The sequence below is a fragment of the Fulvia fulva genome, chromosome 6 (assembly GCF_020509005.1).
Source record: "Fulvia fulva chromosome 6, complete sequence".
NCBI lineage: Eukaryota > Fungi > Ascomycota > Dothideomycetes > Mycosphaerellales > Mycosphaerellaceae > Fulvia > Fulvia fulva.
Window position 1 is genome coordinate 1230501 of NC_063017.1, and position 14492 is coordinate 1244992.

The 14492-nt window shown below is 53.4% G+C and overlaps 6 protein-coding genes across 6 annotated transcripts; 3 read left to right on the forward strand and 3 right to left on the reverse strand.

The window, feature by feature from the left end:
- Positions 1-11: 11 nt before the first annotated feature.
- Positions 12-1838, reverse strand: CLAFUR5_06818 (uncharacterized protein; the record flags this gene model as incomplete). The annotated part of the gene is made up of 1 exon (XM_047905966.1): positions 12-1838. The coding sequence occupies one exon, from the start codon at positions 1836-1838 to the stop codon at positions 12-14; it is 1827 nt and encodes a 608-aa protein (XP_047763857.1).
- Positions 1839-2191: 353 nt separating this feature from the next.
- On the forward strand, positions 2192-7012 carry CLAFUR5_06819 (eIF-2-alpha kinase GCN2; the record flags this gene model as incomplete). Its single annotated transcript, XM_047905967.1, has 3 exons — positions 2192-4801; positions 4897-6391; positions 6441-7012. The coding sequence occupies 3 exons, from the start codon at positions 2192-2194 to the stop codon at positions 7010-7012; spliced, it is 4677 nt and encodes a 1558-aa protein (XP_047763856.1).
- A 400-nt stretch (positions 7013-7412) lies between these two features.
- On the reverse strand, positions 7413-7875 carry CLAFUR5_06820 (uncharacterized protein; the record flags this gene model as incomplete). Its single annotated transcript, XM_047905968.1, has 2 exons — positions 7413-7614; positions 7805-7875. 2 exons carry the CDS (start codon positions 7873-7875, stop codon positions 7413-7415), a joined length of 273 nt encoding a protein of 90 aa, XP_047763283.1.
- Positions 7876-8158: 283 nt separating this feature from the next.
- Positions 8159-10056, forward strand: CLAFUR5_06821 (Meiosis-specific serine/threonine-protein kinase mek1; the record flags this gene model as incomplete). Its single annotated transcript, XM_047905969.1, has 3 exons — positions 8159-8231; positions 8287-9232; positions 9282-10056. The coding sequence occupies 3 exons, from the start codon at positions 8159-8161 to the stop codon at positions 10054-10056; spliced, it is 1794 nt and encodes a 597-aa protein (XP_047763284.1).
- A 463-nt stretch (positions 10057-10519) lies between these two features.
- On the forward strand, positions 10520-11680 carry CLAFUR5_06822 (Aryl-alcohol dehydrogenase; the record flags this gene model as incomplete). The annotated part of the gene is made up of 1 exon (XM_047905970.1): positions 10520-11680. The coding sequence occupies one exon, from the start codon at positions 10520-10522 to the stop codon at positions 11678-11680; it is 1161 nt and encodes a 386-aa protein (XP_047763281.1).
- A 143-nt stretch (positions 11681-11823) lies between these two features.
- CLAFUR5_06823 (DNA replication licensing factor mcm5) lies at positions 11824-14184 on the reverse strand (the record flags this gene model as incomplete). The annotated part of the gene is made up of 4 exons (XM_047905971.1): positions 11824-11989; positions 12047-13821; positions 13872-13998; positions 14048-14184. 4 exons carry the CDS (start codon positions 14182-14184, stop codon positions 11824-11826), a joined length of 2205 nt encoding a protein of 734 aa, XP_047763282.1.
- Positions 14185-14492: the final 308 nt, after the last annotated feature.

Here is a 14492-nt window from a genome sequence, read left to right on the forward strand (position 1 = left end):
TAAGTGTACGATTATGATATATTCCTGCCCTTGGCGAGAAGTCGTTCCCGCGCTGCGGCCAGTTTGTCTGCTGGGATCTCTTTCCCGTCTCTGGAAGTGATGCGCTTGGAGTTATCGAGATTGTTCCAGGCTGCTGTTGGCTTATCATTCTCCATGTTGTGCGCGGCGGGTCTTCTTGAGGGCGCTACGTTCTCTTTAGCATCTGGACTTCGCCTTGTCTGTAGAGTTGGGCGGGCAGGTAAAGGTTTCAAGGGCACTGGCGTCCCTGTGAGGACATTCGGTCGCTCTAGGATCGTGTCGGGGTTGAAGAGGCTTGACTTGTCAGGGACTCGTATTGACGCATCGTTCTCGTACGACAGCTTGGCAGGTTCTGGTTGTGGTCGAGTCGAGGCTTTGCCAGGCTGGTCTGGAGACGGTTGAGGAAGTCCTGGCGATCGCATGGGTGTGTCTTGGCGCTTTTCTCGCTCGGGTGATGGTGGCTGTAGACCCATAGACATTGCAAGTGCGCGTGAGTCATCTCGTGGTAATGTATTGATGCTCAGCGACTTGAGACACGTAGCGTCAGTCCCGCTGGTCACTGCTCGGCTAGCTCTTGGTGATGGCGGACTGGGCTCGGGTGGGGGTGGACCCAGGCCAGACGAAGGTGCCCAGATGTCGTCTCGTGGGTTGACTTTGATGTCTCGAGGTCGAGATCGCAGCTTATTCGAAGGCTTCTGGTCGGCAGGTTTCGCCTCTTCAAACTTCTCTTCGTGCGCAGCTGTCGTGGTTGAACTTTGAGCTCTGTCGCGACTCCGCTGTGCTAGACCGGACTTCCATGACAGTCTGTGACTGTCTGCCTTTTCTGCCTGCTCATCGGATGCTTCTCCGGGCTTCGGTGCGACTATCTTGCGATTGTCGCTTAGCAAACCAGAGATGCCTCGTGCCGGACGACTCTCGTCTTTGACGGAAGGTCTCACGGTGCCCCGATCTTGCATCTTCGCGTGGAGATCCTTGAGCTGCGCCTCAAGCTCCAAGACACGCTCTTCCAACTTTGCGACTTTGCTCGTCTCTTGCCGCAGATCCTCCTTGAGCTGCAGATTCTCATCGTCCACCTTCCGCGCATAGTCTCTGGACGACTTCGTCTTCTCTACCAGCTTCCTGACCTCTTTCGTCGTCCTCTCCCGGTAGATGTTGTACTCTTGCTGCCAGTATTTGCCGGACTGTGATACAGGCTCTGCCAAGTCCAGAGTCTCATCCTGCTCATCTCTGTCTCGAGCCTGTCTGCTCGATTTCGCCTTCCTCCTTGCAGACTCGTCGCGGACCTGCTGTAGCTGCTCGGTGAGCTTACTACGTCCTCCTAGCTTTTCTGCTGATTGCTCTGTCGTATCTTGCTCAATCACAGACTTCGACCAAGGGCTCGGGAACTTCCCAGGACAGTCATCCGGCAAGCCGCTGACACTCTTCATCGGCTTCTTATTTTCGTTGTCTACCACATTGTCGCCGAAAGATACAGTCTTCCTCCTAGCTGCTGCGGTTCCCGGAGTGAGTAGTATGCCCTTCGTTGGCGACGGCAGTGGCTCGTCCTCGATCGCAGGCTCGTATCTGTTCAATGTTGCTGTTTCGGTCGCGCTCTTCGGTCGCAACATGCCGGGTCGTGCATTGTGTTTCCGTCGTGCTGTCTCGTCTTCAGAATGCCGTCTCGGCGGCTTTTGCACAGTTCCTGGTGTTCCGAATATGGCATGTTTGAAGGCGCGTACTGCAAAGACTGGTGCTGGTGTTTCTGGTGGTTCGATGAAGCCAGTCGCGTCCGGATCTGCATTGCCATCGTGCGGCTTCTGGCCTGCAAGCCAATGCAGCATCTCGACGGTGTATGCACGGTGTGGGCTATCGATGCGGTGTGTACATGCTAGGGAGTCGTGTCGCCAATGGCTGGGAGAGCCGTCGACCCGCGCAGCGCATGTCAACAAATAGAGACGTTTGCGACGCGGGGCCGGATCTGCAGGCGCGCCTCAGGCCAAAACACGGCGAACTCTATTGAAACCAGTCACTTCCCTCCACTCTTCACATGTCGAGCGTGTAACATCACTTCACCCAACACTACATCTTGGAAACATCATCCATGTCATCCATCGCGTAGCGGACTGCAGCTTCGGCTGTATGTCCAAGTCGTCTTCCATGAGACGACGTTGCTCCATACTTGCAATCTGCGGCCATGGCTCCGAAACCGCCTTGGAATAAAAAGACAACACTGCACACAAATGTACAGAAAGCTACAGCTGCCCGCGAAGCCGCTTCACCGGCTATCAACTATGGCGAGGTGCAGGATGAGGAGATCGCCGTCCTGGAGGCTATCTACATGGACGACTATGAGGAAGTGGCCGTGAAGACTGCCTGGAGCAAGACGACGGACAGAAGCTTCAAGCTGAAGATCAGACCTGGCTCTGATATAGCGCAGCCCGAGGAGTATGTGACTTTGACTGTCCAGCTGACAGCAACATATCCCAAGTCGGCACCGATCCTGGACGTGCAAGGACTGGATAAGTTCCATGACCGCACACAACAGAGGATACAGAATGTGCTTCGTCTCCGGCCAAAGCAGATGATCGGCGAAGTCATGATTCATGCTATAGCCACTGAGATTCAGGATGCACTAGAGGATGCCATCAATTCTCGAGCGCAGGGTGTGCTACCAAGCCTTGATGAAGAGCGTGCCAGCGCTGAGGAAGTGGCGATAGGTCTCGCAAAAGAGGCCGAAGAAGCAGAGGCTCGTCGTCAGCAGGAAGAGCAAGAGGAGGAAGATCGCGTACTGAAGCAGATGGTCAGTAAAGAGCTTACTCGACAAGAGAAGCGTAAGTCGATCAAACCATCCAAGGATGCCTCGAGCCAGGCACACGAAGTGACCTCTGCCGAGACTGTCGTCTTCGATCAGCATGGTAGAGTCAAGGTGGGTAACGATCCAGAGTCATTCGCTGAGGTGACGATCATCAACTTGATATCTTCTACATCCCGTACTAGCACCTTCGAGGGCATCCCTGTCATCTCTGGGGTTTCGAGGCCTCCCAAGGTCGCCATAGTCCGTAGGAAGGTGGAGCGACCACGAAGCGAGATCTTCCAGCTGGAGGCCGCGCTCGAAACTGCTCGCAAGCTCGATCATGTGTCCCTAGTGGCTCTGCTGGCTTTCAGAGTCGATAAGATTAACAATCACAACTCGGAGCTCGTCCTTTGCCAAGACTGGGTCGACGGTAAATCGCTGTTTCACATGCTGAGCTTGTCGGGCATGCCCTTTGGAGTCAGCAAGGCGAAGCAATACACGACTCAGCTTTTGGAGGGACTCGACTTTGTACACAGCAATGGTCTGGTCCATGGCGGCATCAACGCGCATATTATCTTCTTTTCCAGTACACCGACTCTGGCGCCGAAGCTAGCAGACTTTGGATATGCGGCTTTTCTCAGCCATGGAGACGAGAGTATTCCGATGAAGTGGCGCTTTCCCGATTCTGGCTCTGTCTCAACGTCTACTCAGCGACAACGGGACATCTGGGACCTCGGAATCGTGATAGTGCAGATGTTGCTTGGACTGGATGCTCTGATCGATTTCACATCACCTGCCTCGCTCATCTCCAGGCTGGACCTTTCTGAAGCGCTTGAAGACTTTCTGAACAAGGTCTTCACGGACAAGAAACGATCATCATGTTTCGATCTTCTACCAGCAGAGTTCCTACGTACTGACACCCCAATACTACAAGAAATGGCAGCACCCCCGCTTCGTGGGCACCGGACAAGAAAGTCTAGCTCTGGGTTCTCAAGTCCGTACCGGCGGTCGCGACATAACTCATCGAACGTCCACGAGCCTTATTCGAGATACGCCAACGACTTCACTGATCTCGGGCGTCTTGGTAAGGGTGGCTTTGGAGAGGTTGTCAAAGCTCGGAACAAGCTTGATGGCGGTGTTTATGCTGTCAAGAAGATTCGTCAGATGCCGCATCTTCTCGAACAAGTTCTGAAGGAAGTAGTGCTATTGAATCGACTAAACCACCCATACGTAGTTCGTTACTACTCGACCTGGGTTGAGAACGATCTGCAGGACACTTTGGTGGAGGATGCCATCTCAAGTACAGAGGACACACTCTCTGAGGGACCCAACATTGACTTTGGCTACCCGAGTACTGGTGGTCTCGACTTCGTCAGCTCCAGCGGCTACCAAGGCATTGAGTTCGGCGACGATGACGATGACGATGATGCTTCTGCCAGCGACGATGACCCATTTGAACGTGGAAGTGCTGTCACCGGCAATGGTAATTCTACTGCTGAGTCGGAAGAGACCTCTCAGGCCGAAAACCTGAGGCTTAACAAGACTCGCTCTGACTCCCGCAGAAATTTGATGTCAACACTGTACATTCAGATGGAGCTGTGCGACCGGCGCTCTCTTCGTGACCTGATTCGAAAGGGGTTGAGCGATGATGAAGCATGGCGTCTGCTACGACAGATCACGGAAGGCCTCTCCCACGTGCATGAGCATCACATCATCCATCGTGACCTGAAACCAGATAACGTTTTCATAGATGCTGCGGGTAACCCAAAGCTTGGAGACTTCGGGCTCGCTACGCCAGGACAGCAGTTCGCAGTGGAAAAGCCGAGCGGCTCTAAGGGACAAGGTAGTGTTGATATGACGAGGAGCATAGGCACTGCGATGTACGTCGCCCCAGAGCTTCAATCGAGTTCGGGGACGAACTACGATTCGAAAGTCGACATGTTCTCGCTGGGTATCATGTTCTTCGAAATGTGCCAAGCGTTCAGCACGGCTATGGAGAGAATCAACGAGGTATGTGGCTCCAGTCTGTATCAACACCTCCTCGACAGATCGTGCCGGTCGTTCGTTCGCGGTGTTGCAAGACAAGTACTGACTTGTATTCATAGCTCATTCGCATCCGACAAAAGGAGCACGATCTCCCATCCGCATTTCAGATCACCGGCGAGAAATCCACACAAGGTCGACTTATCAATCGACTCATTTCGCACAAGCCCAGTGAGCGACCGAAGGCATCAGAGCTATTGCACAGTGACATGCTGCCCCTTAAGGTCGAAGACGAGACCATCCGCCAAGCATTGCTGGGATTGAAAGACGAGCGATCGCCATACCATCAACAGCTCATGTCAGCGCTGTTCGCGCACGACTCTGCGAGTTCGCAGAGAGTTAAGGCCAGAGCATGGGAAGAGAAAGCGCCCACAACAGCAGAAGACGCAAACCGCGTTCGGCTGAGGAACATTGCTCGATTATCCTTGGAGAACGTGTTCAGGAGGTATGGTGCCGAAGAAAGCCGTCGAGATAGCATCTTCCCAAGGTCCGGCATCTATGCTGCAGCAAATGTGGTCCAGCTACTCGATTCTTCTGGCAACCTCCTGCAGCTACCATTTGACATGACTTTGCCGTATGCCCAACAACTAGCACGTCAACCAGCGAGCATACGATGTAACTTCACCTTTGGCGGCGCCTTCCGGGACAGCTTCACTGGTGGCCCTCCGCGTGTAAGTGAAGAAGTCGACTTCGATATAGTCAACGTCGGCAAAGATGAAGACATTGCAGCAAACGATGCAGAGATCGTCAAAGTCATGGACGACATCATCTTGGATCTCCCAACGTTCGACTCCGTCCCTGGAATAGTACTGCACCTTAACCATGGAAAGCTACTTGACGCCATACTTGACCACTGCAGAGTGCCAATTGCCCTTCAACACGTGGTTAAGGAGGCTCTGAGCAAATTAGGAGTCCACCAGATAACCTGGGCAAAGTTGCGCCCTGAGTTGCGCACAATTGGCTTATCAGACACCACCTTGGATGACCTGCAGCAGTTTGACTGGCGCGCGGCGCCTGAGCAAGCCATGAACAGGCTCAAATCATTGCTCGAGGCCACCACATCTCGCATTCAGGCAAAGAGTGACGAAGCTACACAGCACCTTCGCCGTATCTTGGCATATCTGAAAACGTTTGGCATCATCCGGAAGCTCTACATCGCGCCATTAAGCGCTGTCAATGCCAAGTTCTACGAGAGTGGCATGCTTCTGCAGTGTCTGCTCGAGCGGAAGAAGAACTCAGTGGTGCTTGCTGCAGGCGGTCGATATGACAGTCTCGTGCGTGCCCATCGTGTGAGCGAGACCAGCAGCGTTCGTCAAGGCGCCGTAGGTCTTTGCATCGGTATCGACACCATCGTGGCTCACATGATGAAGGTTTGCGCCCCTGGCTCGAAAAGCACGTTTCTGAAAGATCCTGGTCAGAACAACCAACTGGCCAAGCGCTGTGATGTCTGCGTCGTGGCTGAAGGTACAGATCAGCTCCGAGACGCAGGCAGAAGGCTGGTATTCAGTCTACGGGCCAACTTTGTCAGTGCTGAACTGTACCATCCATCATTCCCAGGTACGTGTCACACTCCAGCATCCTGACCACTCTCGCTGACCTTCTCCAGACCAGAACTGCAACTTCATCGTCAGTATGAGACACGAAACATCACCCACAGTCCGCGTCAGCAGCACGACAAGTACGGGCGAAGACACCGACGTAGCCATCAACTTCCTCATCCCACACATCCAACAAGAACTCCGCGAACAAGCCAACAGCAAAGCCCGCCGCCCTCTCCTACGACACCACTCCAGCCACCAAGACAGCGACCGCAAAGGCAACAACGTCCAAGTCCTCATGGCGCGCCACGGTAGCAAGAAATCCAACAAATACGGCATCGTCGAATCGGTCGAGCAGAATTGGTCGGATAAGCTGGAGAAATTGAAGAGTGTGCCGAAGCTGGCGATTGAGACGAGGGATGAGGTTTTGGACCTGATCAAGAAGACGAGATTGTCGGATGGCGAGAGTTGGAGGAAGTGTATTCAGAGCGTGCAGCTGAGTGAGAGGCAGTATGTGCAGCAGGTGCAGGAGATGTTGGAGGCTTGGCGCAAGACGTGGGAGGGTGGGGAGGGGGTGGAGGAGGTTTGTGTGAGTAATTTTAGGACGGGGAATTGTGTTTACTATGACTTGGGTCAGTAGTGGAGGTAGCTGCAGCTTGACAGAAGCTTGGAGTGTTGAACGATGTGGCCCTTATGGCAGGTATCAAGTTCATCGGGGCTCTGAGGCGTACCGCTTGACCTTTGAGATGAAGGATAGTGTCTCTCCGATGAGGGAGCGATGCATTTCACGCGTGTATAGCAAGCCCATTCAAGAAGCTACATCTTGTTCCTTTTCGCCAATCAGACTTCCTGTGCCTTGGTGTGGCCCTTGATGCTGGGACACGGACATGTCGTCAGTGTTTGCTGTCACTCGAGTCGGCGGTTCGCAGGCCATGCTTCATCAGACCAGAACCTCAAAAGGCATTAGCTCACGAGGGTGATGGAAGAGAAAAGGACGATGCACGAGATTCAACAGATCGAAGCTTTCAATTCAATGATAGCTATTTCCCTGCCAGGCCTTCCAAAGCTCTCAAAGGCAGTCTCCCATCTGGAGGTCGCTCAGCCGGTGTTAGAGAAAACATTTGGGTGCCCTTCATCATAAACGCGTTTCCTTTCTGTTCCATGCCGTTTTCGTTGCCCTTCACGTCCCAGCCGCTGTTCAGTAGGTTGCTGGTGTGGCTTGTGCGTCCATCGTACAAGGCGCTGTCAGGTACTCGTTCCTTCCTTCAGCGCCGAGCTTGTTGTGAGGGTCGCGTGACTGTTGGTGTTTGGCGGTGTTGCGGTGGGTGTTTGGAGCTGACATTGAAGGTTGGGGGCGAGGCGCTTATTTGCTGGGAGGGTGTGTTAGAATCAATGCTGTGGTGGTTGGGTGCCAATGGTTGTTGTGACTTACGATCTCGCTCTCGTCTTTCTTCTCTTGCGCTTCAGGCGGCGAACTCGCTTCTTTCTCCACTTGGCTCTCATCTTGAACTGTTGCGGCGTTAGTGGAAGCTCAAGATGCAGGTGTGGTGAGGCATTGGGACTGACCTTGATGCCTTGTGATGAGGTTGCTGGTGGAAGAAGTTGGAGAGCTGCAGCGGAAATTGAAAAGGAAGGTGCGCCCCGCTTTTGCCAAGCGAGAGGGAGCTTCCGCACGTCACGTGGACGACGTCAACCTCGTAACCTCGATGGACCTCGCAACTCCATCCTGGCCATTCACCTCAACATTCACCTCATCAGCACCTTCGTGCCGCAGCAGCTATTCAACATGGCTGTCTCACGTGGTGATACGTCGGTGGCATGCTTCGTGTTCCGGACTGCAACACATCCCGACCAAGAGGGTACGCGAAACAGTAGGTACTCTCATCAACTGACCTGTCTACTAAACACCTACAGTCACGATGCACGTCTATCCCAATGATGAGTTCAACCTCGGACGAGAGCGACTCCAGGATGCGCTCGGTATCGAGGATCGATGTCTCTCTAGCCATCATTTCCACGTTCGCTGTGTCGTCTACGATGATGACGATGAGCACAAAATCGCGCCATTGGTCTACTTTCGAATCCTCTCCGGCAATATGGCCATCTTGAGGAGAAATGGGCTTCACGACGATCCTGATGATGGGATCGATGTTGGCAGAAGCTCTGGCGACATTCTCCTCAACTTCGGCGACTCGCTACAGCTAACAAGCCAGGTCTCGGTGGAGTTTTGCTCAATTGAAGGTCAATCTTTCGCTCCACCTCCACTGAACAAAGTGCAGAGAGCAGAGATAAAGCTCATCCAAGAGTACCGTCTGACCACCAAAGTCCTCGGAGTTGGCGGCTATGCTGCCGTGTACGTGTCAGAGAAGGCTGATACTGGCCAGCAATTCGCATGCAAGATTGTTGCTCACCCAGCTGAGAAGACAGCAGATGCAGCCCAACAAAAGGAGCGCCAAAAGGTGGCTCGCGAGTACACCATCCTCGCAAAGCTTTCACATCCCAACATCATCTCGCTGGAGAAAGTCTTCCGAGCCACTCATCACGACTACATCTTCCAGGAGCTAATCACAGGCGGCGACTTGCTGTCGTATATGGACAAGAAAGGCCACTTGACTGAGCCACAAGGTGCGGTGATTGTCAGGCAACTGCTCGAGGCGGTCAAGTATCTTCATGATCACAGAGTGGTACATCGAGACATCAAGCCTGAGAACATTCTCGTCACATCATGGCGAGACGGCGCACGTATTGTGCTTACAGACTTCGGACAAGCCAGAACTATGGATGACGTTGAGCATGCGGTCAAGAAGGCTGGAATCTTCCGCATGCAGACTTTGGTGGGCACCATTGGCTACACTGCACCGTAAGTACCACTCGTCTCCTCGATGCTAAACAAAGCTAATGCGTTGCAGTGAGGTATATGCCCAGCTCAGAAACGACCTTCAGCAAAGTGCCGGCTACAGCCAGGCAGTTGACATCTGGTCCATTGGCTGTGTAGCTGGCACTGTTCTGACCGGCGAGTTGACCTTCCCTGACGATGCACAACTACGAGCTGGGATTGTTGACGTGTCGCGCTTCACCAAACACCTCGAGAACATCGAAAACGGATCGGAATGGGAACGAATTGGCCATCGAGCAAAGTCTTTCGTCAAGAGCTGTCTAGCGACGGAAGAGAGTAAGCGACTGAGTGCAGCTGAGTGCCTCGATCTGCCATGGTTCCAGCATCCCCACTACAAGCGACAATTTGATGCGCTCTACCAACGCGCCATAGCAGACTGGAAGCCGCGCGTGCAGGAAGAGGACCTTACCGAGACTATCGACACGACCGACCAGAACGACGAGAGCGAAGGCCATGGCGAAACCCAGTCTCGATTCTTCACCAGGTCTCGATCACAACAAGACGATATGCTCGCACGCTTCAGACCAAATGAACTCTGCGCAAGCCCAGTGCAAGTCCCAGAAACGCCACCGAGACGGCGAGCGGAAAGCTCAGGCATTGCTCTAGAAGAGTCACAGTTCATCGACTTGGGCGACTTTACAATGCCACCACAGACAGCGACGTACGACGATGACATCGACCAGAACCTTGACTTGGCAACGCAGAATCTGACTCGCAACTCCTTGCTCACTGCTGACCGTCAACCATGGCATGTTACAGCGTCGAAGCGCAAAGCGGTCTATCGCTGAGGTCGAGGTTCTCCATGTGATCTGATCACGTTTGTTGACGCCAATTGAACGGCGATATTGCTCATCTACTGACTGACCACTTCGCTGAAGCTGACAACGAGAAGCCGCTTCGGCACTCACGACTATCACATTATTTAGCATACACTTCGTATCGATATATTACTCAAAGCAGACAATGCAAGGCATGGCGAGATCTCACAGCTTCACAAGGACGATCCATGCTGATCGAGCGTCTCCACCACCCGCTTCCAGGTCTAAACGCTTAGCTTTGTTGCCGCTTCGGTACGAACTAGTCTTCGTTCTTACATCATCTCCAACGACACAGGATTGAAGTCCTGTGGCCTTATATACATACACGACTAACTACATTTCTTCTCCTGTCACTGTCGTTGCGGCTGTAACTCCTTTTCACTACCAAACTCCACCCCCTCAATTTACAACCATTCAGGAACGAGACAGCAAGATGACCACACCTACAAGAACACAAGCTTACGTAGCCCGACCACCAAAACAAGAAGGACAAACAAACATCCAGCTGGAAGATGTCACCTACAAACCCCTCGGACCCACCGAGCTCCTAGTCGAAATCGCAGCCGCGTCCATTTGCCACACGGATATCAAAGCTGCACAAGGCAACTTCCATATGAAGCCTCCCTTCATCATAGGCCACGAAGCGGCCGGGACTGTCGAAGCTGTTGGCGATAAAGTCTCCTACGTCCAATGTGGCGACAAAGTGGCCCTATCCTATTCCCATTGCCAAAAATGTCGATTTTGCTTGACGGGGCGACAAGCCTACTGCGAGGAGATCTTCCCCCTCAACTTCGGAGGCCAAAGGGATAATGGATCTTCCGTTGTCCAAGACACAGCAGAAGGAACAGGGAGTGTAAAAGGCCTCTTCTTCGGCCAATCTTCCATGAGCCGTCTCGCCATTGTTAGGGAAAGTTGTGCAGTCAAATTACCACCCACCACAACAAAAGACGACCTAACCCTCTTCGCCTCCCTCGGCTGCGGACACCAAACAGGCGCCGGCGCAATTCTCAACGTCGCTCGACCTCCACCCGGTAGTAGGATCGTTGTCTTCGGAGCCGGAGCCGTGGGTTTGAGCGCCATCATGGCTGCGAAACTTTCCACCCCAGAGCTTCTGGTGCTCGTCGACAATTCCCAGACAAAACTCGACATGATCGCCAAAGAGATCGTACAGGATGTAGCGATTGTCAACTGCGCCTCGCTCTGGAACGAGGGAGAGCTGGCTACCTTCATTAAAGACCTCACGCCCGATGGGAGGGGTGTGGATTTTGTGGTTGAGTGTACTGGGAATGAAGCTGTGAATGTTGAGGCTCATGAGTGTTTGGATAAGTTAGGAACACTGGTGAATGTTGGATCGAGCGCGGGGGCGAAGGCTGGGTACGAAATTGGGAAGCAGCTTGTCAAGGGGGTTACGGTTAGGGGAACGCATCAGGGAGATTCAGTCCCGAGGGTGATGGTTCCGAGGATGGTTGAAATGTGGCGGGCTGGGAGGTTTCCTTTCGATCGATTGCTCACGAGGTACGGGTTCGAGGATCTGGACAAGGCGTTGCGGGATTTGGGGGAGGGAAAGATTGTCAAGCCGGTTTTGGTACTGTGATGTGGACAGGTCGAACGGGAGCAGATCATTGATATTCAAGGGTATACAATCGAGGCCTGTACCTGCGCCGGGACACCATACGCCTTGCCATGCACATATTGCTCATCATCATACAACTGAACCACACATCTGAGACAGCAGCTCTATACACCGCTGCGGTGCACCAATGTGCCTCCTCTTCGCAACTGGACGCTTTCTCTCCGTACTAGGACCTGCAGAGCACGGTTGAGAGATTGCTCGCTGTAGTTCTTCCGCTCGACGAATTCGCGGCGTAGTGTTGCCAGGGATGACGTGTAGCCGATGGGTAATCTGGTGGCATAGTCAGTATCTGGCGGGCATGTGAAGTTGGGGTGGAGTCATGCTTACCTTCTCCTCAGCTCATCTTCCACTTTGTGTACCTCTTCGACCAGTTCGCGATTGCCGCCCATGCCGAGGGCAGATGTGTCGCCACCAGCGCTCATCACAGCATCCATTGTGCTGCCCAAGAATAGTCGGATGGCTTCATCGACGTGCTTCTCTGTGGCGATGGGCTGAAGCTCGATCTTGGCCAAAGACTCTGCGATACGTACCAGCGATTCCAGCTGACGAACCGTGATTGGAATACTCGATCTCTGGTTCGCGTCTTGCTCCGCCCTGGCGACTTGCCGTCGAATACTGACAAAGTGTGACGAGAGCTTCTCTGCCGCTTCAGCGGACAGACGAGGCGCGCATCGTGACTTGGCGTAGCTAATGTATCGCTTCATCTTCTCGACTGGGATTTCAGCGTGGACAGTCTCCTGAACTCCTTGACCGCCCATGTGGATGCCCATGACGTGCTTCGCGATGGTCTCATCGCGATTCCGGTCGTGGTCGTCTCGGACGATGAAGATCAGATCGAAACGGGACAGGATGGTGGTCTGGAAGTCGATGTTCTCGCCAGGTGTCTTTAGATCGTCGTATCGGCCGAAGATTGGGTTGGCAGCTGCGAGGACTGACGTTCGGGAGTTCAGGATTGTTGTAATACCGGCTTTGGCAATGGAAATCGTCTGCTGCTCCATGGCTTCGTGGATGGCCACTCTGTCTTCGTCTCGCATCTTGTCGAATTCGTCGATACACACCACACCGCCGTCGGCAAGCACCATTGCACCACCTTCGAGGTAGAACTCGCGCGTGTTGGTATCTCGCTGCACACTTGCAGTCAAACCTGCTGCAGATGAACCCTTTCCAGACGTGTACACTGCGATTGGGGAGCATTTCTCAACAAACTTCAGCAGTTGCGACTTGGCTGTTCCAGGATCTCCGAGCAGAAGCACGTTGATATCTCCACGCAGCTTCATGTTGTCTGGTAAGATCTTCTTGCTTCCGCCCATGAGCAGACATGTGATGGCTTTCTTGATATCGTTGTTTCCATAGATGGAGGGCGCAACGCAGTCAGCAAAGACAGTGTAGATGTCTGGCCTGCGAGACATGTCCAGAAACTCCTGCTCCTCCTCTTCACTGAATTGAATACCCATGCCACCTGCCTGATTGTGCGAGAGATCTGTTTGTAGGCCTATCGCTCGCAAGTATGGATTTCTGATCGCCACGGCTCCCTTGTTCTTACTGTTCTTTTGGCTGGCGTAAATGCTGAACACACCCATTATGACACATCTCGAACCTGGTACAACTCTGTTCGCGAGGTATCGATCCGCTGAGACGAGGATGTGACGTGGTAGCTCACCCACAGGTACATCATCTGGTGCCTCTTGCAGCTTCAAAACTTGCTGGTCGATGAATTGAGACTTCTCGTGCACCACAAAGTAGGGATCAAGCGGACACTTCTCGCTGCCATCGTTCGGGTCCTTTTGTCTCGAGCACGTCCTCGGTAATGTGACTCCTGTGAAGCCGGATGTAACTGCAATGTTGTCCTCGTGCTGGCAATTTCTGCACTGGATGTGTAGCTTAGTCGCTTTCGAGCTCAGAGTGCTGGCGCCGATGACGATGCCGGGTATGCGCACAAGGTGTGAGACGTTGGTTGCTGTAAGGCCACGGATCGAAGTCTGTGAGACGGAGGAGTGGACAAGGAGTTGGTGCTCAGGGAGAGCTTTTGCGAGGTCGAGATCCTCTGCGCTTCGGGACGGGTAGAGGATACGTTGTGTGCATGTCTTGAGCGCTCGTTCAAACTATGATCGTATGTAAGTACTGGGACTGTTAGCATTCTTTGCCCACTCACGATTGGGATGACATCTGCGGGCTCGTTGTTCAGTCTGTCTGCAAGGTCTGCGTTGAATGCAATCAGATGTTCAATGTCGATGTCGCAGTAGTATTGCTTTGACAGCACATTCTCCCGTATTTGATCACTGCCACGCTGTCAGCCTTGTCCTTCGCTGCGCAACCATTGCTCCTTACCGATAGATGTATACACCGTCGAGGTGGAACTCCAGCACAAACTTGACAATCTCCTTCTCTTGCTGCTTCACGCTCTCTTCTCCATTGCCCTGGGACTCGCCGAACAGACTGAGCGTGTACACTGATTGGCGATCCATCTCGTGGTGTGGTGTGTTTGGTGTGGTGTGTTTGGTGTGGTGTGTTTGGTGTGGTGTGGTGTGCTTCAACAGAAACGAAGCTCAAATCCGAGGGGGGGGAGATCGCGAGGGCACGAAACGCGTCCGACCGCGTTCTTTCCGCGTAAAGTGGAAAGCTAGCGCCAATCGGTCACGGATCCAGCCGATCGCGTGGCTTCGGCGTGAGAGCTGCAGGCGTCAATAAGAACACCTCTCCACTCTCGTATGTCTGCGTCTGGTACCGATAATCACTGCATTGCCCCGCGCTCTGTATCTGTCTTCCTGCTCTC